Source organism: Pseudophryne corroboree, chromosome 4, assembly GCF_028390025.1.
Source record: "Pseudophryne corroboree isolate aPseCor3 chromosome 4, aPseCor3.hap2, whole genome shotgun sequence".
NCBI classification, from domain to species: Eukaryota; Metazoa; Chordata; class Amphibia; order Anura; family Myobatrachidae; genus Pseudophryne; species Pseudophryne corroboree.
Genome location: NC_086447.1, coordinates 153,018,084 through 153,045,763, shown reverse-complemented (window position 1 = coordinate 153,045,763; position 27,680 = coordinate 153,018,084). Strand labels below are relative to the sequence as shown.

General features: G+C 42.8%; 1 protein-coding gene across 1 annotated transcript; it reads left to right on the top strand.

Moving 5' to 3' along the window:
• Positions 1 to 251: 251 nt before the first annotated feature.
• CLDN18 (claudin 18) lies at positions 252 to 16,044 on the top strand. The gene is made up of 5 exons (XM_063915503.1): positions 252 to 471; positions 2,465 to 2,629; positions 11,037 to 11,175; positions 11,275 to 11,385; positions 12,365 to 16,044. The coding sequence occupies exons 1-5, from the start codon at positions 252 to 254 to the stop codon at positions 12,504 to 12,506; spliced, it is 777 nt and encodes a 258-aa protein (XP_063771573.1). The 3' UTR covers positions 12,507 to 16,044.
• The last annotated feature ends 11,636 nt before the right edge of the window (positions 16,045 to 27,680 follow it).

Genomic DNA, 27,680 nt, shown 5'->3' with positions numbered 1-27,680 from the left:
TGGTGATGCCATTATCTTGTGGTTGTGATGTCATCACTTCCGCTCCCCACAGCTTCATACTGCGTTGAGTGTCATGTGAAACTTGACCGCACACTACCCACAATGAGGGCGAAACTGAGATATCTTATGAAAACATATTGAGCAAACAAAGCTCTAGCAGAGAAGGTGATTATAATTGTCCTTCAGAATGGGACTTCAGTAGATCAGAAGCAACACACACAGCTAGCTGGGACCTTCAGCCATCCTCAACCATGTCAGTTACAATGTGCCAAACGATGGGTTTCGTTGTCTCAGCCCTGGGCTTCGCTGGCATCATCGCATCCACAGGTCTGGATATGTGGAGCACACAGGACCTCTATGATAACCCAGTCACTGCAACATTTCAGTACCAGGGTCTCTGGAGGAGCTGTGTAAGACAGAGCTCAGGATTCACAGAGTGCCGACCCTACTTTACCATCCTTGGCTTACCAGGTCCTAATTTATTTATTTTTTATATATATTTGAATTATGTTAACAAATATATATATATATATATTATTTTTTTTACAGTCAGCAATCATTTGTAACCATCAATATATAAAAAGTGCACAATAGTCTTATGTTTTAAATATGTTACAGTACATAAAAAATACATCAATGCTATATGTATTTGTGTATACATACTGTAGAACAGTCTAACATAAGTCAGTTTCTGAACTATTACAGGTAAACGTATTAACAACACAGTAACATCTATTGGGTGGTAGAATTTGTGAGCAGTTGCTACAGAGAAATTATTTTGTTTTATTTCGTTTATTGGTGCACAGATTTTTTTTATTTCAACTGTATATAACATATGAATACTGTTGTTGCAAGCTGTGTTACTTTTACTTGCAATAAAGTAGGTGTACGAATGGAATAGTTGTTAGAGAAATGGGCAAACTCAACTTCATATGTTACTGCATCTGAATGGAATTCTTAATTCCTGAAAAGATATTAGATGCACCTTATATAAATATGACCTGAAAGAAGAGAGTAGGGTTTTCCTTTGGTTTATTATATCCTCTGATCTGTAGTTACTGAATGGGTTAATGATTTTGGTGTATGAACGCTGAACAAACCTAGCACCCCAGTTGTGTACCTGGACTTTTGTTATACGAAAGCAGAACATGACTTATCACCAGTGATTGGGGTGTGCCAGTCCTTATCAGCTATTTCCTTTGACTTGTGCGCAGTTTCTTTGCAACCGAAACCCTGTCAATGAATAATGGAATTTGAATAAGACATTTTTTGTTTAGTTTTTTTATTTAAATATATTTAAAAATTCCCTAACTGCCAATAATACCTATGAAGCCACCACTTGTTAGATACTGTATACTATATAATTCCATAATATTGCGCTATTTCTTTTTCTTTTTGCTACAATTATTAGTTCAATATTTATTTTTCTTCAGCCATATAAATGTTGTATAAAATGAAAATTGACTTTAGGTTCCTTTTTTATTCTAGATTTGCTCTTATTTTATATTGACAGCATTAAATATGTTTTTACCCTTTGGATTACTTTGATGTATAGTTGTGCACATACCTTCTTCCGCCTTTTAAAACATGCATTGGTTTACCATTCTGATTTCTCTTAAACATGTATTATAAAAAAGTGTTTATGTAATCAAAGAGTTTTAACCTAAAACAAGAAATGAAACAGCTTTACCTGATGATCTAGGTCCTGATTCTGAGTTGGGAATAAAAGAAAGAGCAAGTAACTGCAAATGGACAAATGTTGCAATGCAAGGGATGCTAAAACATATTTATTTTTTTGCATGCAGGGTAAATACTGGCTGCTTTTGCATGTAGCCCACAAATGATAGACAGCTTCATTTTACACTGCAATTTAGATTTCTATATTTGGATGCGCCCTTCTCAAATCTAATCTCTCTGCACATGTTACTTCTGGTTTTACCAAGGTGCACAGTCACTGGCTCTTCCTTGCTTTATCCCCAACTCTGAATCTTGGCCATAAAGTCATGGTTAATATGAGCAGATCAGCTAAAAGGCAAAGCTATATATTTGGTAAAATAAAGAGGACAATACGTACAATTTAATAACTTATAATAAAGTTATAAAATAACAATCTTAACTTAGTTGGCACATATTTATTTCCAATATAAAAAGTAATTAACTATTACAACTAGAAAAAGAGTTTCCAACTTAAGAAACATAATATGAAGATTCAAAAATATCTAGTGTTTTGGAAATTCATTGACAAAAATAACATCACGGGTTCCCCATTTAAGTAATATTTTGGATAATACCCTTTAATAAATGGGTTAATATAGTTTGGCTTTGCCATAATCATGTGAAAAGTCTATACTAGACAATTATCTTATGCTTTAACGTTCCATAGGAATACTACAGTAAATCATCCATCATTACCCCACACAATGTCTTCATTATCAGCTTCTCTGAATACATCTTTCTATTACAGCTATGTTCCAGGCTGTCAGAGCATTGATGATCGTTGGGATTGTACTCGGGGCGATTGGTTTACTCATCTCAATCTTTGCCCTGAAATGCATCAGAATTGGAAGTATGGAAGATTCAGCCAAAGCTAATATCACCCTGACATCTGGAATAATGTTTATTGTAGCAGGTGAGCATTTTCATTCTGACATCTCTTTCTTTAGTTCCATCTCTTCCACCGTCCAGATGGATGCCATGGACCAAGTACCATGGGCAGGTTGTTATGAGTCTTTGTTTTAGGCATAAAGGAGACTATTGGCCACTAGATCAGCATATCCTTGTGGTAGTAATACAATATTCTGTTACTCTGTTCCTCAAGACATTATGATTGTCCACAGAGTGCACAAAAAGATGTATGTTTTTGTCCTAGCCTTAAATCATTCTTTTAGAATCAATACTGTATATCTATGGGAAGTGTAAAGGAACCAAACAACGGACATACAGTACTTTGAAGAAATAAAAAGTAATTGTTATTGTACTTCATATATAAATAAAAATACAGCATGTGTCAACTGGCTTTGGCTTCCGTACAAAAAAGATTTTGTTTGATGTGTCAGCAATCTAAATTAATTTTAAAACTACTCACTCTTAGCTACAAAGTCCTCCACAACACTACCCCTCTATACAGATCACCTCTCATCTCAGAATACTTTCGCTCTGGCCCACCTTCATCTCTGACCTGAGCCTTGCCTATGGTAAACACCTCTGACCTGAGCCTCGCCTATGATAAACATGGCCTACTGAATTCCCCACCACACCCAGTCAGACTCTCCCACAGCCGTCAATTCTTTAAATGCTCTCTGCAAATAATTCTCTATATTAGAGCTTAACTTACACTCACCTATGCTACTCACACTAATGACCCTCACCCTACTCCCACCAACTGCATACTACCAACATTAATACACCCTCACTATACTCCCACCTATACAACTCACACTAATGCACTCTCACCCTACTCCCACCTATGGTATACTACCAACACTAATGCACCCTCACTGTACTCCCACCTATACAACTCACACTAATGTACCCTTACCCTACTCCCACCTATACAATTCACACTAAAGCACCCTCATCCTACTCCCACCTATACAACTCATACTAATGCATCCTCACCCTACTCCCACCTACTGCATACTACCAACATCAATGCACCCTCACTATAGTCCCATCTATACTACTCACACTAATGCACCCTCGCCCTACTCCCACCTATAGTATTCACACTAATGTACCCTCACCCTATTCCCACCTACTACATACTACTGACACTAATGCACCCTCACCCTACTCCCACCTATACTACTCAAACTAATGCACCCTCACCCTACTCCGACCTACTGCATACTACCAACATCAATGCACCCTCACTATACTCCCATCTATACTACTTACACTAATGCACCCTCACTCTACTGCCACCTATACTACTCACACTAATGCACCATCATACCTATTCCCACCTACTGTATACTACTGACACTTATGCACTCTCACCCTACTCCCATCTATACTACTGATACTAATGCACTCTCACCCTACTCCCTCTTATTGTATATTACTGATACTAATGCATCCTTGCCCTATTCCCACCTACTGTATACTACTGTTACTAATGCACCTTCAACCCTCTCCCACCTATACTACTCACACTAACACACCCTCACCCTACTTCCACCTATACTACTCACACTAATGCACCCTCACCCTACTTCCACCTATACTACTCACACTAATGCACTCTCACCTGACTCCTACCTATACAACTCACACTAATGCACCCTCACCCTACTTCCACCTATACAACTCACACTAATGCACCCTCACCCTACTCCCACCTATACCACTCACACCAATGCACCCTCACACTACTCCTACCTATACTACTCACACAAATGCACCCTCACCCTACTCCCACCTATACCACTCACACTAATGCACCCTCACCCTACTCCCACCTATACCACTCACACTAATGCACCCTCACACTACTCCTACCTATACTACTCACACGAATGCACCCTCACCCTACTCCCACCTATACTACTCACACTAATGCACCCTCACCCTACTCCCACCTATACCACTCACACTAATACACCATCACCTGACTCCTACCTATACCACTCACACTAATGCACCCTCACACTACTCCTACCTATACTACTCACACGAATGCACCCTCACCCTACTCCCACCTATACTACTCACCTAATGCACCCTCACCCTACTCCCACCTATACCACTCACACTAATACACCATCACCTGACTCCTACCTATACCACTCACACTAATGCACCCTCACCCTACTCCCTCCTATACCACTCACACTAATGCACCCTCACCCTACTCCCACCTATAGATGTGTCCTCATACATCTTTGCTGCAGTGACACCCAGGCCCGGCGACAGGGGGGGTCAAAGGGGACAACCCTCCCGGGCCCGAGCTTCAGGAGGGCCCCATCACTTGCTTGGTCTGGTTGGTCTTCGCTTTGTTGCCTTCATTATGCTTGCGGCATGCCTCTCTGCCGCCCCGTCCCTGTCTGACGATCTGCTGCCGCTGCCGCTGAAGAGCCGGGCAGCATAGCAGCAAACACAGGCTACACTGACTGTGTGAGTCAGGGCTCCTTATAGCAGCTGCCCGCAGCACTACCTCTGTCCAACCCTGCTCCCTACGTGCCTGGATGGCACCCTCACAGCCTGTCATACTGTATACTATGTCAAGGTACTGCCATATTATTCTATATAAATGTGTGTATGGTGAGTTCTATGTGTGTGTATGTATATATATATATGCAAAAAATGTCCCTGGCACTCCGGACTTCCGTTCACCTTGCTCCGGTGCCCTCCCCTCAGATCTGCATCTGTGTATATGGTCCTTGTATGCCGCCCATACAAGGACCATATATATATATATATATATATATATATATGTGTGTGTGTGTGTGTGTATATATATATGTATAAATTATAATATATATACTGAATATTTTATATATATATATATATATATATATATATATATATACAGTATATGTGTGTGTGTATATATATATAATTTTTTTACAGCGACTTTGTACTTTATAAGGGGGGGGGGGTCAAGGCAGGGTGGGGGGCCCCGGAGAAATTGGTGTACCGGGCCCCAAGATTTCTCTTGCCGGCCCTGGTGACACCAAACATCCCCTCTTGGAACACCAGGTCCGTGAGACTCTGCTAGTGTTGGGCATCTTCACTGCATTGTTTTTCCAAAGAATGCATCTTACATGTTTTATGAATTGTATGTCTTGTTTTCCTAACTGTCCGATACCATGCAGCCCTGTTGCACATTACAAAGCAGCGATAATAATATTTATTATTTAATGTAGTCCTATAAATACTATAGCAGTTCTTCTTCCTCACATATTTGTAAAGCTTTGCTTCACTGACCACAGCTGAAACTTCCCTTTGTATTTGGTGATCTCCTACATCTTTCATATATTACATCCATTATGGCCAACAGTTGTGTTTCCTCTGTAATTATAATTGTAGTAGCTGACTTGCTCCTGGATCACATTTCATTATCAGATGGAAGGTTATAATGTTGTGTAGTCATGTGACACATCCTCTTTCCAAACATTCCATTTCCTCTGTGCTCAGAGTGGCATAACTCCATAGCTCCAGAGCTATTGTCAATAGTAGGATGTATGAAATAAAGATAATATGTGGGCAACACTTATATCTGTTTGCAGATCCATATTTCCCGTAAGACTAATTCATGGATCAATACATGTAGCTAGCTCACCTTGTAAATAAGCACATAGAAAGTAATATAGGTCCATCTGCTGCAGTTCTAAAATCTAGTAATTGATATTTTTTAATGAACAATCATTACAGTCACTTCCATAGATAACAGTGTACAATGGTAAGTAAATAAGAACTAAAAGTTCTGTGTTTTTTTTATAATTTATGTATTTGACTGGCTTGGGCAGAGCCATAATGAGAAATGTTAGTGCCTAGGGAAACATAGGCAAACACTACGGGGTGGGGGAGGGGAAGGAGGTGTTCCGGGTGCCTGGAAACCCCCCTCCTCTTGGCAAGTGGCTCAAATGATGACAACAATAACAATGGTATAGAATATGATTATTATAGCTGCCACCACATAATGTAGTTTAAGGGACAAAGCATAGTTTCTGCAAGTGCCCAATGGTAGCAGCGTCTTTTACCAAATTGTGGTGTGTGTGGATGTGAGTACTCACTGGACCACTGCACTAGACCAGAGAGTAGCGACCAGGAAGTAGAGACAGGTGCCTTACCATGAGGTGGGAGAATGTGTGCTTAGAAAGTGCAGTACTGGTTCTAATATATTTGTATATTTATTTATTATAGTATATTTAACCTTTTCCTGGACACTTATTTATATTATTTATATATGTTTGATACAGCCTATTCTAGAGACCATGTATGGTGTTAAATATTAATGTTCTTCAGAGTGGGAGATTGTGGATTGCATTTGTAAACCACCCTCTAGAAATCCTACATTTGCCACTGGGAAAGAAGTACAATGTGTGCCCAGGGAAGCTGCCCCTCTCACAGAGCACTAGTTACGGACCCGGTTTGGGGGCTTTTAAAAAAATCAGAGAAATTTATCAGTATTATTGCTAAAATTATAGTTATATTTTCCATCAACAAATGATAAGCCCAGAAACTGCTGTAAGTGGGTTTATGCAGCTAAAAAGTCAGTTTAGAGAATATAAATAGCATCTTATTCACAAATGTCTTCCTAAAGTTGCTTGCAAGTCCCTACTTATTGTCTCACCTCTCACAAGTCTTTGTGATACAACCATAGTGAATATATCATCAACATGCATGAAAGGAGCAAACTGTTGAGATCATTAATATTGATTAAATCTTTGAGTTTGCGCTGTTATTAAATTATGTGGTAAATACTAACCACAGTCATAATAGTACTAAATTATTATCCAATATAAATATCTTGGGCAGCTTCCCCGAAAAAAAGCCCCTTGCCAATATGGACCTACCATAGTTAATATAAAAATAGTAGTAATATCTGTTGAATGAAAGCACTCCTCAAAAACAACCATTTATTACTATGTACCCAGTATTATTATTATCCTTTATTTATATGGCGCCACAAGGGTTCCACCACGCCCAATTACAGAGTACATAAATAATCAAACAGGAAAACAGCAACTTACAGTTGACGACAATATAGGACAAGTTCAGGGTAAATAAACATAGCTACATCAGCAGATGACACTGGAATAAGTATCAGGTGGCAGAAGACTGCTGGATGTGGTACAGTTGAAGATTATTACAGTAAGACAAAGGATAAGCACATGAGGGAAGAGGGCCCTGCTCGTGAGAGCTTACAATCTAAAGGGGAAAGGTAGACAGACATGGGTGACACAGATGGGGTACATAGAGAATGTGGAACAGAGGGTTAGGATGAGATTTGTCTGGGTTTGGGGAAGAAGTGGGTCTTAAGAGCCCGTTTGAAGTTTTGTAGAGAGGTGGAGAGTCTGAGGGGGAGAGGTAGGGAATTCCAGAGAAGTGGTGCAGCACGTGAAAAATCTTGGAGGTAGGAGTGGGAGGAAGTAATCCATAGGCAGGAGAGTCGTCGTGCATTAGCAGAGCGAAGAGGACGGGTGGGAGTGTAAAGGGAGATAAGATCAGAGATGTAGATGGGAGAGGAGTGGGTGAGGGCTTTGTAAGCGAGTGTGAGAAGCTTGAAATGGATTCTGAAAGGGAAGGGGAGCCAGTGAAGGTCTAGTAGGAGAGGAGAGGTAGACGTAGTGCGTTTGGTGAGGAAAATGAGCCAGGCAGCAGCATTGAGGATAGATTGGAGTGGAGAGAGGTGTTTGTCAGGAATGCCAGTCAGGAGGAGATTACAGTAGTCCAGTCTGGAGATGACCAGTGAGTAAATAAGAGTCTTAGTAGCATCCTGGGTCAGAAAGGGTCTAATACTGGAATTTTTTTTAGATGAAAATGGCAGGTTTGTGAGAGGTGCTGAATGTGTGGTTTGATGGAGAGGGAGGAGTCAAGGATTACTCCAAGGCAGCGCACTTGGGGGCTAGAGGAGATAATAGTGCCATCAATAGATAATGAGATTGTAGGAGGTGAGGTTATGCGGAAGGGAGGGAAGATGATCAGCTCGGTCTTAGACATGTTAAGTTTAAGAAAGCGTTTGGACATCCAGGAAGAGGTAACAGAGAAACAGTTGGAAATACGAGTGAGGAGAGCAGGGAAGAAGTCTGGAGTGGAAAGATAGATTTCGGTGTCAACAGCATAGAGATGATACTGGAAACCAAAAGAACTAATGAGCTTACCTAGTGAGGATGTATAGAGAGAAGAGAAGAGGACCAAGGACAGAACCTTGGGGTACACCTACAGTTAGTGGAAGTGAGGGGGAGGTGGAGTCATGAGAGGAGACAGAGAATGAATGGTCAGAGAGGTAGGAAGACAGCCAAGAGAGGGCAGTGTCACGCAGACCAATGGAGTGAAGGATTTGCAGTAGGAGAGGATGGTCCACTGTGTCAAAAGCAGCAGAGAGATCAAGTAGAATAAGTATAGAGTAGTGTTCCTTAGATTTAGCAGCATGGAGGTCATTGCATACTTTTGTAAGGGCAGTTTCAGTGGAGTGGATGGAAGCCAGACTGGAATGGGTCAAGTAGTGAGTGTGAGGAAAGAAAGGAAATAAGGTGGTTGTAGACAATACGCTCAAGGAGTTTGGAGGCAAAAGGGAGGAGAGAGTTGGGTCGGTAGTTGGAGAGAGTGTTTGGATCAAGGGTAGGTTTAGATGAGTGCATGCTTGAAGGCAAAGGGGACAGTGCCTGATGAGAGGGAGAGATTGAGAAGGTGGGAAAGATGGGAACAAGCAAAAGGAGAGAGGTAGCGGAGGAGGCGGGAGGGGATAGGGTCAAGTGGGGAGGTGGGGAGGGGACAGGAACAAATGAGGGCAATGACTTTCATCTGAAAGATGTCAGAGTTGGTGGGAGGGATGGGGAGGGGTGGTAAGGGATGGGAGAAGGCTGGTTACTGATGGTCTGGTGTGATGTGATGTCCTTACGTATGGAGTCAATTTTGGATGTGAAGTAAGTGGCAAAGTCAAGAGCTGAGAGTGAGTACTGCCCATCACTGCCCTTGACTATCCAAGGTGAAGAAGGCAACTGTTATGATTGATTGCGTGCTCAATATATGAATTTGTGGATTCACTCAAAAAATATACGTTTGTTTTTTTAAACTGATTTTTTTTCCTGTTAGTAAATTAACATGGACATTGAAAGGTATTAGCATCAAGGATCAAAGTCTTAACAAGACAATTAAAATACAATGACAGCAATTTAATTATATTGTTTCTAACCAGTTCTTTATATAGGGCATACATATTATGCAGCATTTGGCCATTCACATCCCCAGTCCCTGTCACAGTTTATCTATATTCCCTACCTCGTGTACTCACACATACACTCTAGGGTTACTTCTTTGTCAGGAGCCAATTAACCTACAGTACCGGTATATTTTTGGTTTATGGGAAGAAACCAGACTACCTGGAGGAAACCCACTCAAGCAATGAGACTATACAGTCAGGAAAATGGTGGGAATCAAACCCAAGACCTCAGTGCTGTGAGGCATTAACCACTTAACTGATGATTTTTTACCCACAAAACCGCTCAGAAATTATCATTATTGTTTATTACTCATTAAAGTTTAAAAAGTATTTTTAAAAATATATTAAAATACAATAATAATAATAATAATAATAATAATAATAATAATAATTTTATTTATATAGCACCCCTTTTCCCAAAGGACTCAAGGCACTTGTTATTTAAAAAATATATATCTATGGGGTGATTTGCACCCCACCCATCCCCCCATGTCCATAGGCCCCCATTATAAATAACTTCCCATCCACCCCCTCCCCCCTTTCACTGGCAACAGGCCCCCCCAGTGGTCTTAAAATCTAATAATAGTAGCCCCCACACCCCCTTATTAGCAAACCCTCCCATGTTTTATACCCCCCCCCCCCGTGAAAAGACCCTTTTTTGCCGCTCCCTATGAATCATGTTTCTTTATTATTTTACCCCTCCTCTAGCATCTTTTACTTTTATTATTGATTCCCCCCCCCCCCTCGGTAATCCATTCCCCACGCCCATAGAAATACACATACCCCTCCCCCACATGCGGAGCACAATGGATCGTGGGGCAGGGGGGAGAGATGATCAGTCTCCAATGCTGCAGCAGGTCTCTGCACACTAACTAAGCTCCCCTCCCCGCAATGTGATGCCCCAGAGCATGCGCTCCAAAACGCCGGCTGCCAAGCATTCTGGGGCATGATTCCGGAAGTGATTTCCAGAAGTGATAACTGTAAGCCATTTTTTGATGTAGAGATGGCCATGCAGGCAGTTCTACCTGGAAATCTCAAACTCGTAACTCAACAATTTAATGAACATATGTAATTATGTTTTTTTATTCTTAATATTAATCTTCTTACTGCCAATCACCATAATGTTATTTCATTCTATTTCTTGAAGGTCTTTGTGCAATAATTGGGGTGTCCGTCTTTGCCAATATGTTGGTGACCAACTTCTGGATGACCACGTCTAGCATGTACACTGGCGGAGCAATCAGTGGCATGGGCGGGATGGGAGGGTTGCAGACTCTCCAAACAAGGTATCACCAGTTACACTAATTTGTTGGTTCGGGAACTTGGAAATTATATCTCAACTAGAAAATGCCATGGTGTAACTGTTTATATTCTACTTATTCTAGATACACATTTGGCTCAGCCCTGTTTGTTGGATGGGTCGCTGGAGGAATCACACTTATCGGCGGCGTCATGATGTGCATAGCATGCAGAGGTCTGATGCCTGAAGAAACCACGTGAGTCGCCCAAGGCAATTCTATGGACATTTTACACAGACATTTTCATGGAAAAATTATTTGGCGGAACCGATTAAAGTGTTAGCTAATGCTGGGTACGCACTAATAGCTGCAGATCAATTGATCTGCAGCTATAGCTACAGCCGGATCGGCAGTGTGTTGTGCATACACGCTGCCCAATCCATCGTGAGTGATGTCACAAACTGGGTGGGCATTTACATGCGCCCACCCAATTCAGCAGTCAATCACCGCCGGCTGCGGCGCCATATGTACGGGCAGTCAGCTGACCGCCTGTATACACACAACGATGCATGATTTGTGTGTGCTGCAGGGCCGGAGTGATATGTCTGTGGACTACGGTGTTAATAGACATTGGTACACACTGGCCAAAATTCCATATATATTAGTCGTTCGATAGAACAGCCGATATATCAGCCAGTGTTTACCCAGCATTACTCTTTTTAGAGTCTCTGTCTTTGGAAAGCTAGAAGACTAATTCATACTGTAGCTACAGTTATATAAAGTATTGCAAGAAATAAAAAAGCTTTTCAGTCAACAAAAAATTCAAGGCCATTTAAAATATGAAATATTTCATGGCACACACTGATTGTTGTAATTCTCCGCAATGTACATGATTGCTCAACTTCTGTGTAATGAGAACCAGACCCACATTACGGTTCCTGGAACTGTCCTCATAAAACTGGTCTGTGTCCCCTTTGGTTGGTGCATCTGGAATCGTTTAAGAAAAAGAGATACCCCTAAAGGCGTCTTCTCCATCCCTTTAATCTTATGTACAAAATCCTCCTCCCTGGAATGATAACTTTATTTTGCATGTGATTGTATACATTATCTTACAACAAGAACATTTAAAACATAATGCAAAATACATGATAAATAACTTGTTAATTTACATTCATTTTAAACTCTGAAATAAGCTTTGGAACCTCATGCATGTATATATTGATTTGCTTTTATACAGCTACAAAGCCGTTTCCTATCACACTAATGCCAAAAGTGCCGGATACAAGACGTCCGCCTATGAAGGCAAGAAATCCATTTACAATGAGTCTCGACGCAGTGAGGATGGCAAGAGCGTCCCTTCAAAATATGACTATGTGTAACTGTACAAGTGACCCTCCTGTATATACCCAAATATAAGAGCCTTCTATACTTGGTGGTGTGCCCACTGAGACGCAGCTAACCATGCAGTAATTGGGACTCCAGTCAATAAGTTATCGGCCCTTATATTTGCACAATATTTTAAAATCTTGAATACATTCTATATAATCCTCAACTATTAGTACATGGAATTATTTGTACATATTCTCTCTCTCTCTCTCTCTCTCTCTCTCTCTCTCTCTACCCATAACTAATTTTACTCTCCAGATCCATGTTATCCCTATAGCTAAATGTAATACTCAGTAAAACATATATGTATATTGTATTGTATTATAGAAAGTGCCTACAGGTAATGCATACAATGTACAGAAGGAGCAAATCTTAACTATGAAGCGGTGCCTCTGCACATGCCAATTGCACTGATGTAGGGATAACATGGTGTAAGTGATGGGTGTGTTTGTGCCATGCAATGTGCCACAATTACGTACTTTGGATGGCGCTCGGCAACTGGAGTATTTATAATGGGTGCAGTGTGTGCATTTTTTTTTTAATACTTACCCCCCGGAGTCCCGCATCGGCAGCAGCAGCACCCATTTTCCTGGAGTTTCACACATGTGCAGTAGGAAAATCACTGGGAAAATGACCACCACACCATTTTCCAGGAGATCTGCACATGCGCACTAGACTCTGGGACAGTGCTAGGGTCCCCTTCTTAGTGACCCTAGTGCCCAGAATCAACAGTGCTGCCGACTGGGCCTCCTCCTCTCTTAGTAGGTCCCTGTGCTTGACTACTACATTAGCATATTGAGATTTTCTCCATCGATTTGCTTATGAGGTATGTGTAAAACTATAGTGAAGATGTACAAATAAACTGTTTGTAAGTATTTTTTAGCTTTTTAAATATTGGTATTTTTATGCTAGTCAAGTTATTAGTGGTGGCCTGCTACTTAAGATATGCTGACTGATGCAGGGATATATACAACTAAGTTAGTGCTAATTTCCACATTACCAATTTAAAGCTTGTAGAGAAATTTGGTATCTATATTTTTTATGTCATAATAAACATTTTTTAAAATATGCTATATACAGTATGTATATATATATATTTTTAAATCAAGTCGATAAACCCTATCATCCAAAAAATTATACAGCTATATGTGCTGACACGTCAACTCTATAATGTCGTCCAGTTCTAGGTTTTCCTCAAAACAGTAATTATATTGGTACAACCATTCTAAAACAACGTAGGGGTAAATTTACTAAGATGGGAGTTCTATTTAAGATGGGATGTTGTCCATAGCAACCAATCAGATTCCAGGTATTATCTTTTAGAAGGTGCTAGGTAAATGAGGAGTAGAATCTGATTGGTTGCTATGGGCAACATCCCATTTTAAACAGAACTCCCATCTTAGTAAATTTACCCCGTAGTGTCTGTTCCAACTGAACAATGCATAGGTTAAAAAGAGTTCTATTATCCAGAAGAGAGAGTGAAAGTGGATCACTGTGTAGAACCCTGACCACATAACAATGATACAAAGATCTAGAATTTATTATCATCAACTTCATGTGTCTTTAGACATGTCACACATGATCTTATCGCCTTACTCCAAGTCAACAAGAACTAGATTGTGAGCTTATGTGGACAGAAAATCTATACTTGAATAATGCTATTTACAATACTGTGTAAAACTCTGTGTAATATAGGATGAGTCTCCGATATCTAAAATGCTTGGGACCAGAAGTATTTTGGATTTTAATATTTTGGATTTTGGAATATTTCCATATAATAATGAAATATTTTGGGAATGGGACTCAAGTCTAAACATTAAATGCGATGATGTTTCATATACACCTTATACGCCTGAAGATAATTTTATACAATATTTTGAATTCTTATGTTCATGAAACAAAGTTTGTGTACATTGAACCAACAGAAAGCAAACGTTTTACCATCTAAGACTGAGTCAAAAAATTTTGGTTTTTCAGAATATTTTGGTTTTCGGAACTCCCGATATGGGAGACTCAACCTCTATAACCTAGCAACAGTGTGTAATTTATTCAGGAAAGTTTGCTATAAGCCATTTTTTTTAATCTGTTGCATCGAAATTTCATTGCCATGTATTTTGAATTTTGTAACAAGATGATTTCCCCTATTTACTTTCTCAGTTTAAAATAGTTCAGTTTCTGGCGGGAATAAGCAAACTTTTAATAACTTCTCAGACCTTCTGCAGAGTTCCAAATAACCGATCCAGAAAACTTTCTAGCACAGGTCATCAAAACGATAAAGATGAAAATTCAGCAATGTACATTCATGGCAGGGAAGGGAATTTTAAGAGCTTTCAAGAGTTTTTCAATGAAGCAATTGCAATTCACATTCAGGTGTCCCGTACATCTCTGTTCAGCCCTTTGCTGGTTTAGCTGTTGCAGACTTTACTCAAGTGCATTTCTCCCAGTAAGTTAAAAAATACATAAATTCAGATTTTACACACTGTCAGAGTTCTATGATGTTTTATAGGAGAGCAGGAAAAAAGCATTGAGAAAACATTTCTATTGCATTTTGAAAGCAAAACGCAGACTTTTCTAAGATTTTATTGCCCCATACAATCAGCGAGTTGTTCCAGTTTAAGGTTCTATGGAGTATCAGTACAAATTAATTTGCAATTCTACTCCTCTTCTTTGAATAAAGATGGATTTCATTTCAAAAAGCCCTGTGCCTTTCTATGTTATCATAAATACTGGAGAAGATCGAGTTCTCTCCTAAAACGCTTTTTTTGTGCTGCTGCTTTGGAAAGAAACAAAATTATAACTTTTCTTTTGCATGAATAAGTAATAATTTCTCATTTACCTGGTGCCACAATTTCATAATACATTATAAATTATAACTTAGAAAACCAAATCCTTCAGAAGTGGGCCATCCATCCCTTAGTTTTTACTTTCCGGTGCAGCCATGTTGGCGGAGATTACTATAGATAAACAGAAACTGACCTTCCTCGTTTTATAAAAAATATATTTATCCTGCAGATGGAGCAGATTGTACGGCAGCGAAAGGTGCACTATGAAACAGACTTTATTATATTTAAATTCATTTGAGTTATTCAAAGCTAAACTTCTCATCTATTTACCATAAAGCACTGATTCTCCACTTAAACTTTAGCCATAGCGCATTGTCCACTGCAACAAATTCTGCTCCATCTGTACCTGCTCGATATAGCAATTGTAGTAATAGCATTTTAGATACTTAGTTTGGGCAATGTCTTTCTTTGATGGGCAACAAATAGCTTCTGGTGTCAGAAGTACATTTAAGGTACATTTAAGGTTCACCATGGCTTTTATATAGCTTATTAACTCTTTGGGAATGTGTAATACTTTTATTTGTACACTTACACAATAAAAAGATTCCTTTAGCCAATGTTATTCTATGTGATAGGATTTCTGTATGACTTACTACCTGAGTTTCATAATTCTGTTTGTAGAAAATGCTTTTTATTGTTATATTTGTTTACATGTTTGTTATTCATCAATAAATGTACCAAAAACTGAGGAGTGTATTTTGCTTTGTATGTATGTTGTTAAATTGAATGAATATATAAATAGTTGACAATTGATGAGTTGTGTAATGCACCATTTACACCACTGCTAAAACTCTGGTTATTGCCGGGTTAACCCAAGTTGTGGCTTGGTGTAAAAGGATTAACCTGGGTCCAGTGACCCGGGGATACAACCCGACTAGCTACCCAGGTTGGTCCGAGAATGACCCAAGTAATTGGGCAGTGTAAGCGGGTAACCCGGGTAGTCAGACCCAGGTCCCATCCACTGCATAGTGAGAGCCACAGTCCCAGTGCTTGGACATGATGTCATCTCCAAGCGCCACCAGAGGTAAGACCCTGCAATATCCTAGGTCCAGCCTACGGTGTAAAGGGGAGTCAAACTGGGCCCGTGATTTAGGTGTAAATAGGATAAGAGCTTGACTACACACCCAATCTTACTGAGAGTATAGTCAATGACACACAAGGAACATGGATAAAGAAACTATAGGTGATTTAGGTCTCTGCAATTTCAAAATGTATGTGAGAATTAAGAGTTTGCTATAGAAAAGATATCACAAACTGATGAATCTTAGCAAAGTTACGGTAATGTGCACCAGCAAAAACCACCCAGTATATTAAATCAATTGTAATTTGCTTCATTTAAATCCCAACCCCTCTTCCCCACTGCCACCACCTTTGATTTCACATCATTTGCATGGCATAGTGATAATGATATGAACCTGTGGCCACCGTTGCATGGAGAATTTACCTCTGAATTAACCCTGCCAGTGGCCACTACGAGCTTTACGTACAGCTATATCTGTGTAAGGGCTATCCGTTCACAGTTAACTATGAACAAATGAAAAGCAGCCAACAGAAACTGACCAGTTAACACCTTGTTCCTGCTGTTATCTGGGTAGTGCAGGGAATGTTGACTCAGTTAAGTCAACCAGTAGATAATTATAGTTATCTGTGTTTTCACACCATCTACCCAACCCTGTTATGTATCCCATATCTGAAAGATTTAGTGTTTTTGCACCTAATTCCTGAGTCATGTAGCATTAGCTGATTAGTGCATTGTACAGTCTAGATGGAAGGAACACTAAACAATATCCCCATTTCACCCACTGTTGTAACCTGTAGCAGCATTGTTGAGGCAAGCTGCATTTATTGTTTGGAGTATCCTAGACAACCATGGATAAAAACATTTGTCATTCAACTGCTCTTGTACTCTATCCCACCCCACCCCACCCTACACCTGGGCAGAAAAATTGGGCAAGGGCATTGGCAAACATCCGATACAAAAGTAGGAGAAATAAAAATTGTTGTATTCCTATTTTCCAGCAGCCCCCACCAAAACTCCTGCCCCAGGCAAGTGCATACCTATACCCCTTTTCCACCTACTGAGCACGGGTCGCTGCCGGGAGCCTGACACGGGTGCTACCCGGCTGCGGCCCGTGCTCAGCCCCCTTTCCCCCTGCGCTCACCAATTCAGCATATTGCCGGGTTGGTAACGCTGCTAGTGACGCAGCAGGGGCGGCGCTGGGAGATCACATGATCTCCCAGCGCTGCCCTTCCATACAGTGTAAATGGGAGCCGTGTCGCATCGACACGGCTTCCGTTTACACTACAACCCTACCCGGATCATTCCCATGTCCTACCCAGGTAGTTATCCGGGTAGGATTCATGGGTCACTTGATTTGTGTTTTTGCAGGGGAACCCTTTTCCACTAGCAAAAATTAAGGGGTAAATGCGCGCCCCCGTGCATTTACCCATGTTTTTTGAGCTAGTGGAAAAGGGGTATAAGACTACATGGACAACACAGCCCTGCAAATGATGAAACTACATTAGTAGGTGAAATGTGCCTACACTGTCACTTGTTCATTCAGATACTGAAGGAAAGAGCAATAGAGTGGGAAAGAGCTGCTTGTTTTGTAATAAATAGTAGATATTGTTTGAGTATCCTTAACTTCAATAATATGGTCAGGCCTATTTGCATGGAACATTAAATGCCCAGAAAAATAAAATGATTGCTAATAGTGCCTGAGATGTCTTATCAGCTCTCCTGCTTTCACATGAATTTCCAAACCTACAGTATGTTTGGTAAAAAAAAAACAATGACAGGAGAAAACTGAAAAGTAGGACACAAAGTGACTGATACCAAGCTGAGCACAAGTCTGTTTCTTGAGGGCATCTAGTGTGCTCAGGAACCAAGCACATACTACTGCAGACGTTGCAGAGATGTTCGTATCTCAGGCATGTCTCCACTTGCATCTGATTAGGTATAGCTAGGCTGTAAAGAGGGTTCTCACACAAGCTAAGCTCAGGGAGGGCATGTCAATGAAATTGTGGGCCATGCAGAGTTCTGCTTCTTGTAATTACTCCTGTCTTCAGACGCCAAGGATAGGACTGGAGCAAGGGAGTATTGATGATGATGACAGGAGCAATCCAAGCACATGGATGGAGGTTTTCTGGCTGCAGAGATGCATACACCTGTGCATAGGGGGCGAATATTTGCATTTAGTTCTGGTCATATCTGCATTTAGTTCTGGTCATGCAATAACCGTTGACTTGACTCTACATCTGTATCAGCTTGGAAGTGCCCTGTGTCAATGTGGATAAATGCAGTGATCATCATCATCTACTATGCATTGACTGTCTCCACTATAAGACAGTTATGATGACTTGTAGGTGGGAGTGAGAGCTAGCTACCAGGGGGAGGGTGTAGGATGGAAGCGGATCTAAGAGTGTATAGGGAGAGTATCTTGTGACATGGTCAAACATTATTGCAGCTGGTAAAGGCTTTGAGGGTGAGTAGATTGAATTTATTTCTGTAGGTAATGGAAGCCAGTGTTGGGATTTGCAGTGTGGTGCAGGGGAGGTATAGTGGTAAGAGTGGATGATCAGTCTTGATGCAGCATTTAAGATAGAAGAGGGCATAGATGGGTAAGGAGACAGGCAGATAGCAGGATATTGCAGTTGCAAAATAGTAGATAATAACATCAAGGCAGCAGGCTTGGGGAACTTGAGAGAGGGTGTAGTTGAAAACTCTGAGGGAGACTGTAGAGTATAGTGGCACTGGAAGGAGGGAAGATGATGAGCTCCATTATGGACATGTTCAGTATTAGGTTACATTAAGATGACTGAGAGGCAGTGTACACGTGGGATGAACGAAAAGGAGAGAAGTCAAGAAAGGAGATGAACATTTGGCTGTTGTCTGCATTGACATAACAGTGGATCCTGAAGAAATGTATTAGTTCACTGAGAGAAGGTATACACCGAGAGGACAGCAAATGTGTGAGAGCAGAGTATTGAAGCTCCCAGCAAATAGTTGGGGTGGAAGGAATGATAGGGGTAATTCTGAGTTGATCGCATCAGGAACTTTGTTAGCAGTTGGGCAAAACCATGTGCACTGCAGGAGGGGCAGATATAACATGTGCAGAGAGAGTTAGATTTGGGTTTGGTGAGTTCAATCTGCAATCTAAATTGCAGTGTAAAAATAAAGCAGCCAGTATTTACCCTGCACTGAAACAAAATAACCCACCCAAATCTGACTCTCTCTGCAAATGCTATATCTGCCCCCCCTGCAGTGCACATGGTTTTGCCCAACTGCTAAAAAATTAACTGCTGCGATCAACTTGGAATTACCCCCGATGTGTAATACATAGAGACACTGAAGAAGTTTTGAGAGCGAGAACAGTGTCCAGGAGAAGTGGCTTGCAACTGTACTAAACATGCCAGAGAAGTCAGGACGGATGGGTAACAAGAAGTGATCAGCCCATTGTGTGCACAGTCTTTGGCTCATTTAGTGTACTGCAAAAGGCTTGCATATAAATGTAAAATACACTTCATTCAACTACACAGCATGAACATGAAAAATGTGTATCCTAACATACACTATATGCTTATCCCTGACTTATGCCTGCTTACATGTGTAGCCGCGGAACGTGGGAGGGAAGGGGTAGGTTAATGTAGGCCCGGTACAGTCAATACTATTTTCTGTACTTGCGCTTTTCTTACAGGAAGAGACAGCTACTGTACAGATATGACAATAAAGAGTACTCTACCCAGGAGTTCCTCCTGATGATAAACACTTTGAGGTCTATGTTTTGGAGATTGATAAAGTGGATGGAGATAAAGTACCAGCCAATCAGCTCCTAACTGTCATGTTACAGGCTAGGTTTGAAAAATTACAGCTAGGAGCTGGTTGGTTGGTACTTTATATCCATCAACTTTATCTCTGTAGAAGTCTTATTACATAGACCCTTTAATCCACTACAGGAATCCTGCAAACTGTCATGCAAATCATATGATCAGAGGCAATTCAGAAGAGACTAGTACATCTATGTATTCACATTGTGCAAATAAATAAGCATGATTTTTAAGAAATGTGACCCTCCGCTCATTTGTTTTAGAAGAGTTTTAATGATGCTGTGTCCTCAGCCCAGTAACTATTGATAATAGTAACTGCAAGCTGAAATTTGAACTCACAATGCGATCGCAATACAATTATTGGGGGTGGGTCAATTGTATCTGGGTGCCCTACAGGCGATACTCAGTTGATTTGTTGATAATCAGGAGTGCCACATGCTCCCATTACTTATCACACAGGCACTGGCGTGCGCAGCACATTTTATTAGGGGATGCACCGTGGGAGGGGTGTGTCTAGCACCGCCTTTTGGGCGTGTCTAGCACCATCTATTGATGGTCAACGCATATAAAATATCCACCTTTGTACCAATCCTAATAAAGCAGATACATTGTCAGATGATGTGGTGTGCACCAAACAAACACCCCTGATGGCACTCATGCAATTACACTGCTCCTCCTCAGCCTGGTCAGGCTCCCCCTCTCTTTCCCCTGCAAGCTGCAGCAGCTTACTTACAAGTCAGTCACTCACTGACACTGACAGTCACAGACTCAGGGCCGGCTCCAGACCTACTAGTACCCTGAGCGAGAACATGTAAAAGCGCGCCCCCCCCCCCATGCGCGTGCCAAAGGCGCGCTCGCTCCAGGGAATGTGGGTGTGGCCTCTGGGAAAGTGGGCATGGCCTCATAACTTCATATTATTAGACTATAAATAAATATATTTTCACACCCCCTCTACGCACACAATTAGCAGCCTTACACATAACAGCCACAGTAGTGTTCCTTACGCACAAGGGTGGTCATTCCGAGTTGTTCGCTCTGTATTTTTTTTCGCAACGGAGCGATTAGTCGCTAATGCGCATGCGCAATGTCCGCAGTGCGACTGCGCCAAGTAAATTTGCTATGCAGTTAGGTATTTTACTCACGGCATTACGAGGTATTTTCTTCGTTCTGGTGATCGTAATGTGATTGACAGGAGTGGGTGTTTCTGGGCGGAAACAGGCCGTTTTATGGGTGTGTGCGAAAAAACGCTACAGTTTCTGGGAAAAACGCGGGAGTGGCTGAAGAAACGGAGGAGTGTCTGGGCGAACGCTGGGTGTGTTTGTGACGTCAAACCAGGAACGACAAGCCCTGAACTGATCGCAGATGCCGAGTAAGTGTGGAGCTACTCAGAAACTGCTAAGAAGTGTCTATTCGCAATTCTGCTAATCTTTCGTTCGCAATTTTGATAAGCTAAGATTCACTCCCAGTAGGTGGCGGCTTAGCGTGTGCAAAGCTGCTAAAAGCAGCTTGCGAGCGAACAACTCGGAATGAGGGCCAATGTCTCCAGTATAGTGTCAGATACACAATGTGCAGTGCCAGATAGACATGATATGCCCCCCAGCAGTGCCAGTTACACACAATATGCCCCCCAGCAGTGCCAGCTACACATAATAGTGTTCACTTTTTAGGGCAGGGTGCTGATCACAGGGAGGGCAAATTTTTAAGTTAGGAGGGCAAAATGATGTACATACTGTAATGCTTGGTGCTCATCTACCTACATGGGAAAGCATGGACAGTGCGCGCCGAAGGCCCCCAGTGTGCCAGAAATGCCCCCAGTGTGCCAGATATGACCCCCAGTACCAGATATGCCCCCAAAGTGCCAGATATGCCCCCACAATGCCAGATACATAAATGCCCCCACAGTGCCAGATATGCCCCCAGTGTGCCAGAAATGCCCCCAGTGTTCCAGAAATGCTCCCACAGTGCCAGAAATGCCCCCCACGGTGCCAGAAATGCCCCCACAGTGCCAGAAATGCCTCCACAGAGCCAGATATGCCCCCAGTGTGCCAGAAATGCCCCCACAGTGGTAGATAAATGCCCCCACAGTGCCAGATAAATGCCCCCACAGTGCAGATGTGACCCCACAGTGCCAGATAAATGCCCCCACAGTGCCAACCATAAATGTGCCCCCCCCAAATACCTGCGGCGCTGAGAGGGGGAGGAGTACTGCTGTCCGAGTGCAGGAGTGCTGGCGGGCGGCCGGGCGAGTGCGAGTGCGGGTCCGGGTCCAGGTGCGGGCGGGCGGCCACTTGTGTGTGCTATGCGTGCTGCGTGGCGCCGGCGTCTTTCGTTAGACACCAGCGCCGCGCAGCGCGCATAGCGCACACACGGCCGGGCCAATGCTGCACAGGGCCGGCTCCAGCCTTGAATATGGCGGCGCCCATTAAGGGTGGCGCCCTGCGCGGCCGCTCTATTCGAACATGCCTAGAGCCGGCCCTGCACAGACTAGTACTGCTGCTGCTGGAAAAACAAGTGACCTGTCAATGCTGCTGCCGGCCGTCTGCCAGTATTGAATTTGTCTTCCTAAGAGGAACGCTGGCTGCATGCTGCTCCTCATCAGTGGCTGGCGTTGGCATAGCATAGAAGGAGAGAGGTGGGCGTGTGACGGATGGGCGTGCGAGCAGCATGACGTAATCACATCACATCACACTGTTTTTGTACATAGAGGTGGAGCTGGGAATTTGAAAGTCGGTGGCAGTGGCACCCTTGATTAACCCAGGCGTCCGGTCAGTAATTCTGCAGGGTGCAGCGCAGAGGGGACAGTAATCAGCCTGCTCGGCAATCGCTGCATCAGGCATGTGAGATCGGGGTGCCAGACATTAGGGGGTGCCTGTGCACACAGGCGCAGATTACATTTATTTACATAATTTACAAATACCTATTTACATAATTTACAAATATTTAAGAACATTAAGAGGGCAATTTATTACCATCTGCATCTGAGGATGTGAATTGAGGTGATAAAATTGGCCAAACTTGCAATGTGATTATTGATGACATCGCATGGACTTCTCAATAATTGCATGCAGGGACAGAGCTTACGAGTAAACTCTGTCCCTGCGATGCCTCTCCGCAGCACTATCAGGGTATAGTTGGAAAAAAATACCAAGATTATGTGCTGCGCATGCGCCTCTGCCCGAAATCACCATCAACACTACCACTGCCGCCCCCTCCCTGTCGTGATGACACCTCCCCCCGCACCGCAGTGATTGGGGGTCCGGTGCGTTCTGCAGTCATCGGGGTTTCCCTGCTGCGGTGACCTCCGGTGCTGTAAAGTGAGCTGCTGCTTTGCAGCATCACTTTACTGCACCGAAGGTCACAGGAACGGCAGGGAGCCCCGATGACTGGCAGCCCATAGCGGAGTACCAATCACCGGACCCTGGGGAGCTGAGTAGTTTTTTTTACATTTATTTTAACAAGTGATCAGCTTGTGTGTCTATCAACACACAGAGCTGATCACACTGCCGGCTCCCCACACAGCTTTCTCTGCCTAGGGTCATACTTATAATGGGAAATGCTATCTAGGTTATAAAAAAAAAATGACAATTACAGGGTTTGGAGCTTTGTTTCACGAAAACTGCTCCAAAAGCCCTTTAACCACTTAACTGACGATTTTTTCCAAAAAACCGCAGAGAAATTGTGGGTTTTTTTCATGAGTGAATTAGGTTTAGAACATGTATTTAACGTTATCCAAAAATATTTTCCTTTTGGTAAAAAAAAATTTCCCCCAAAACATCAGCCGGCAGCATTGCGACTTTCATTTCAATAGCCCCAGCATCCTCCAGGTACACAGGGGGCGGGGCTTGGGTTACACTTCCCCAGCGGCTGCTATTGTCTGCAGCCGCTAGGTGGGGGGTTCTACCATGCTGACCGATCAGTAGTGATCGTCAGCACGGCAGACACTAGGGGAGGGTGAGGGGAGGCAGAGGGACCTTCCGGTCCCTCTGAGAGCAGCAGCAGAGGGAAGTTTCTCTTCCCTGCAGCTGCAAACACTGCCTATCTAACTGGTCGCAGGTTAGATAAAGCACTTGCTGGTGTGGTCGCATCTGATGCAACCATGTCCAGTGAGTGGTTAATACATTCAGGTGAAACCAAAATAATGTGAAAAGGGTGTGAAAACACCCTTTTTCACATTATTTTAGTTAAAAAAAGGTTAATAAATATGCCCCAAATTACTTAAAAAAAATATTCAAAGAACAAAGCATATTTTTTATTATATTTTAACATTTTACTACCATTTGGAGATGATATCGACAAAACAGGTACTGCTGTGTGTGGTTCATATGGAAAGCATTTTGAAACATCCCTTCTGGAAATCCTGCCTTCACACCTGGCGCTGGCTATATAGCTTTTTCTTGCTGCTTCACTCATTAACAGGTACAACCCATTTAATAGAGATGCGCGCCTGGCCATTTTTCAGGTTTCGGTTTTAGTTTAGTTTTTTTTCTGTGTGTTTTGGTTTTGTATTGGTTTTCCCAAAACCGCAAATGTGTGTTTTGATTTTGGTTCTAATTTTTTTTTAAATCATAAAATCTGCTAAAATCACAATTTGGGGTGTTTTTATTCCTACAGTATTATTAACCTCAATAACATTAATTTCCACTCATTGGGCCAGATGTACTAAGCTTGAATAGTGATAAATATCACTGTGATAAAGCACCAGCCAATCGGCTCCTAGCTGTCATTTTTCAAACACAGCCTGTGACATGGCAGTTAGGAGCCGATTGGCTGGTGCTTTATCACAGTGATATTTATCACTTTTCAGTTTATTTTGAACATGTCACAGCTCACAATATTGTTTTTGTCCAGTTTAGGCCAAAAGGTTGCTCCGAGCTAGCTGGATGACTACACTAAGTGACAGAAGTGGGCAGCACAAACATCTGGCACATCTAGGAGTGGCACTGCAGTGTCAGACAGGATGGCAGTTTTAAAAACTAGGCCCCAAAGAGCACATAATGCAAAGAAGAAAAAGAGGTGCAATGAGGTAGCTGGATGTCTAGGCTAAATGACCCAAGTGCAGAGGCGTAGCTAGGGTTTTTGGAGCCCAGGGCAAGATCAATAATGCCCCCCCAAATAAATAAATAAATAAATAAATAAATAATAAATAAAAAAAATACAAAAGGAAAGTATGTGCAGATGCCACCGGTGTCACTGTATATAAAGATGTCAAGGTGTGTATGAATAGATGTAGGTGCAGTGGTCAAGGTTGAATTTTTGAAGGCGGAATGAAAGAGTGTAGATAGTGCTCCGGAAAAGGGGTGTGGTCACTCAAAACGGGCATGTCCTTCAGTGTAGTAGGACCCCTTATACTATCTAGTACTGGTGCCCCTTTCACATTATAGCACACAGTATGAGCCGAAATTCACATTACCCCACATGGTATGAGCCGAAATTCACATTATAGCACACGGTATGAGCCCGAAATTCACATTACAGCACACGGTATGAGCCGAAATTCACATTACCCCACACGGTATGAGCCGAAATTCACATTACCCCACACGGTATGAGCCGAAATTCACATTACCCCACATGGTATGAGCCGAAATTCACATTACCCCACACGGTATGAGCCGAAATTCACATAACTCCACACGGTATGAGACGAAATTCACATTATAGCACACGGTATAAGCCAAAATTCACGTTACAGCACATGGTATGAGCCAAAATTCACATTATAGAGTGAGGGGATCCTACCCCCTTAATGAACTAATCCTGCGGGGCACTGTGTTGAGGGGAGCCTACCCCCTTAATAGACTAATTGCAGAGTTTAGCAGCGGAAGGGCTGCAGCGGTTTCTCACCCCAAGCTGCGGCGCTTCTGCCACCTCCGACACTTCACATATTCGGCGCCACCCGGTATGCAGAGCACCGCACCGGGGATGCACCCTTTTCAGTGTGGTCTGCTGCGCTCCGAAGGGGTTCTTCTCTCCTGCTGCAGTATCCGATGTGCTCCGTCCTCTGCGGTAAGCATTAGTATCGTTTACCGCAGAGGCCATTAACTGAGACATATGTGTTAAAACTCGGGAACTGAGATGCCCTTCTCACCATACAGCTGTGTGGCCGAGCCGGGCGGGGGGACAGACAGCAGCATGCCGGATATCAGCAGCCGAGGGTGCGGGCTGTACATACTTGAGGCAGCTGGATATTCAACAGTGCTGAAAGCCTCCGGAGCCTGCACCTCCGGAGCTGCAGTACACCGGCAGAGGATACCCATCCCCCGAACCCTGCGTAGCCCAAAGCCGGAGATCGGCAGAATGTTAAACGCGAAAGCAGAAGCCACTTGTTGCCGGTCAACATGCTGCCGATCTCCGGCTTTGGGCTCCGCACGTGCCTTACAGTCCGCACCCTCGGCTGCTGATATCCGGCATGCTGCCCCTGATGCTGACTTTCCACCTGCCCGGCTCGCCCACCCAGCTGGACGGTGAGTGAGAAGGGTATCTCAGTGCCCGTGGTTTAATACATATCCCTCTTCGGTAAATGGCCTTTAGTACATCCCGCCCACACACACACACAGACTGCCCCACCCCCTTACTTACACACACACGATGTAGATTACACACACACAGACTGGCCACCCCCAAACCCCACACACACCCACTTAGACTACACACACATTCTCATACTTTCACTTCCCCCACACACACTGGACTGCAAAAATGTACACACACTCACACTGTCCCACACACACACACACACACACACACACACACACACACACACACAATTAACACACACTCACACTGTCCCCATGTGTGGCAAGTTCGAAGGGTTGGAGAACCTTGCACAAGGTGGGAATCATTCTCCACTGCGCTTGAGTCAGGTGCATTCCCCCTCCTTTGCCTATATTGTAGGTGGATGTATAGGCTTGAATGGCCTTTTGCTGCTCCTCCATCCTCTGAAGCATATAGAGTGTTGAATTCCACCTCGTTACCACCTCTTGCTTCAGGTGATGGCAGGGCAGGTTCAGGAGTGTTTGATGGCGCTCCAGTCTTCGGCATGCGGTGGCTGAATGCCAAAAGTAACCCGCAATTTTCGGGCCACCAACAGCATCTCCTAAACGCCCCTGTCATTTTTCAACATTTCTGCACCACCAAAATTAATTGTATGTGCAAAACATGGGACGTGCTGGAATTTGCCCAGATGTAATGCGCGCACAATATTGGTGGCGTTGTCCGATATCACAAATCCCCAGGAGAGTCTAAGTGGGGAAAGCCATTGTGCGATGATGTCCTTCAGTTTCCGTAAGAGTTTGTGAGCGGTGTGCCTCTTATGGAAACCAGTGATACACACCGTAGCCTGCCTAGGAACGAGCTGGAATTTGTGAGATGCTGCTACTGGTGCCGCTGCTGTTGTTGCTGCAATACATCTACCAAGTGGGCTGTCACAGTCATGTAGTCCTTAGTTTGCCCTGCTCCACTTGTCCACATGTCCGTGGTTAAGTGGACTCTGGGTAC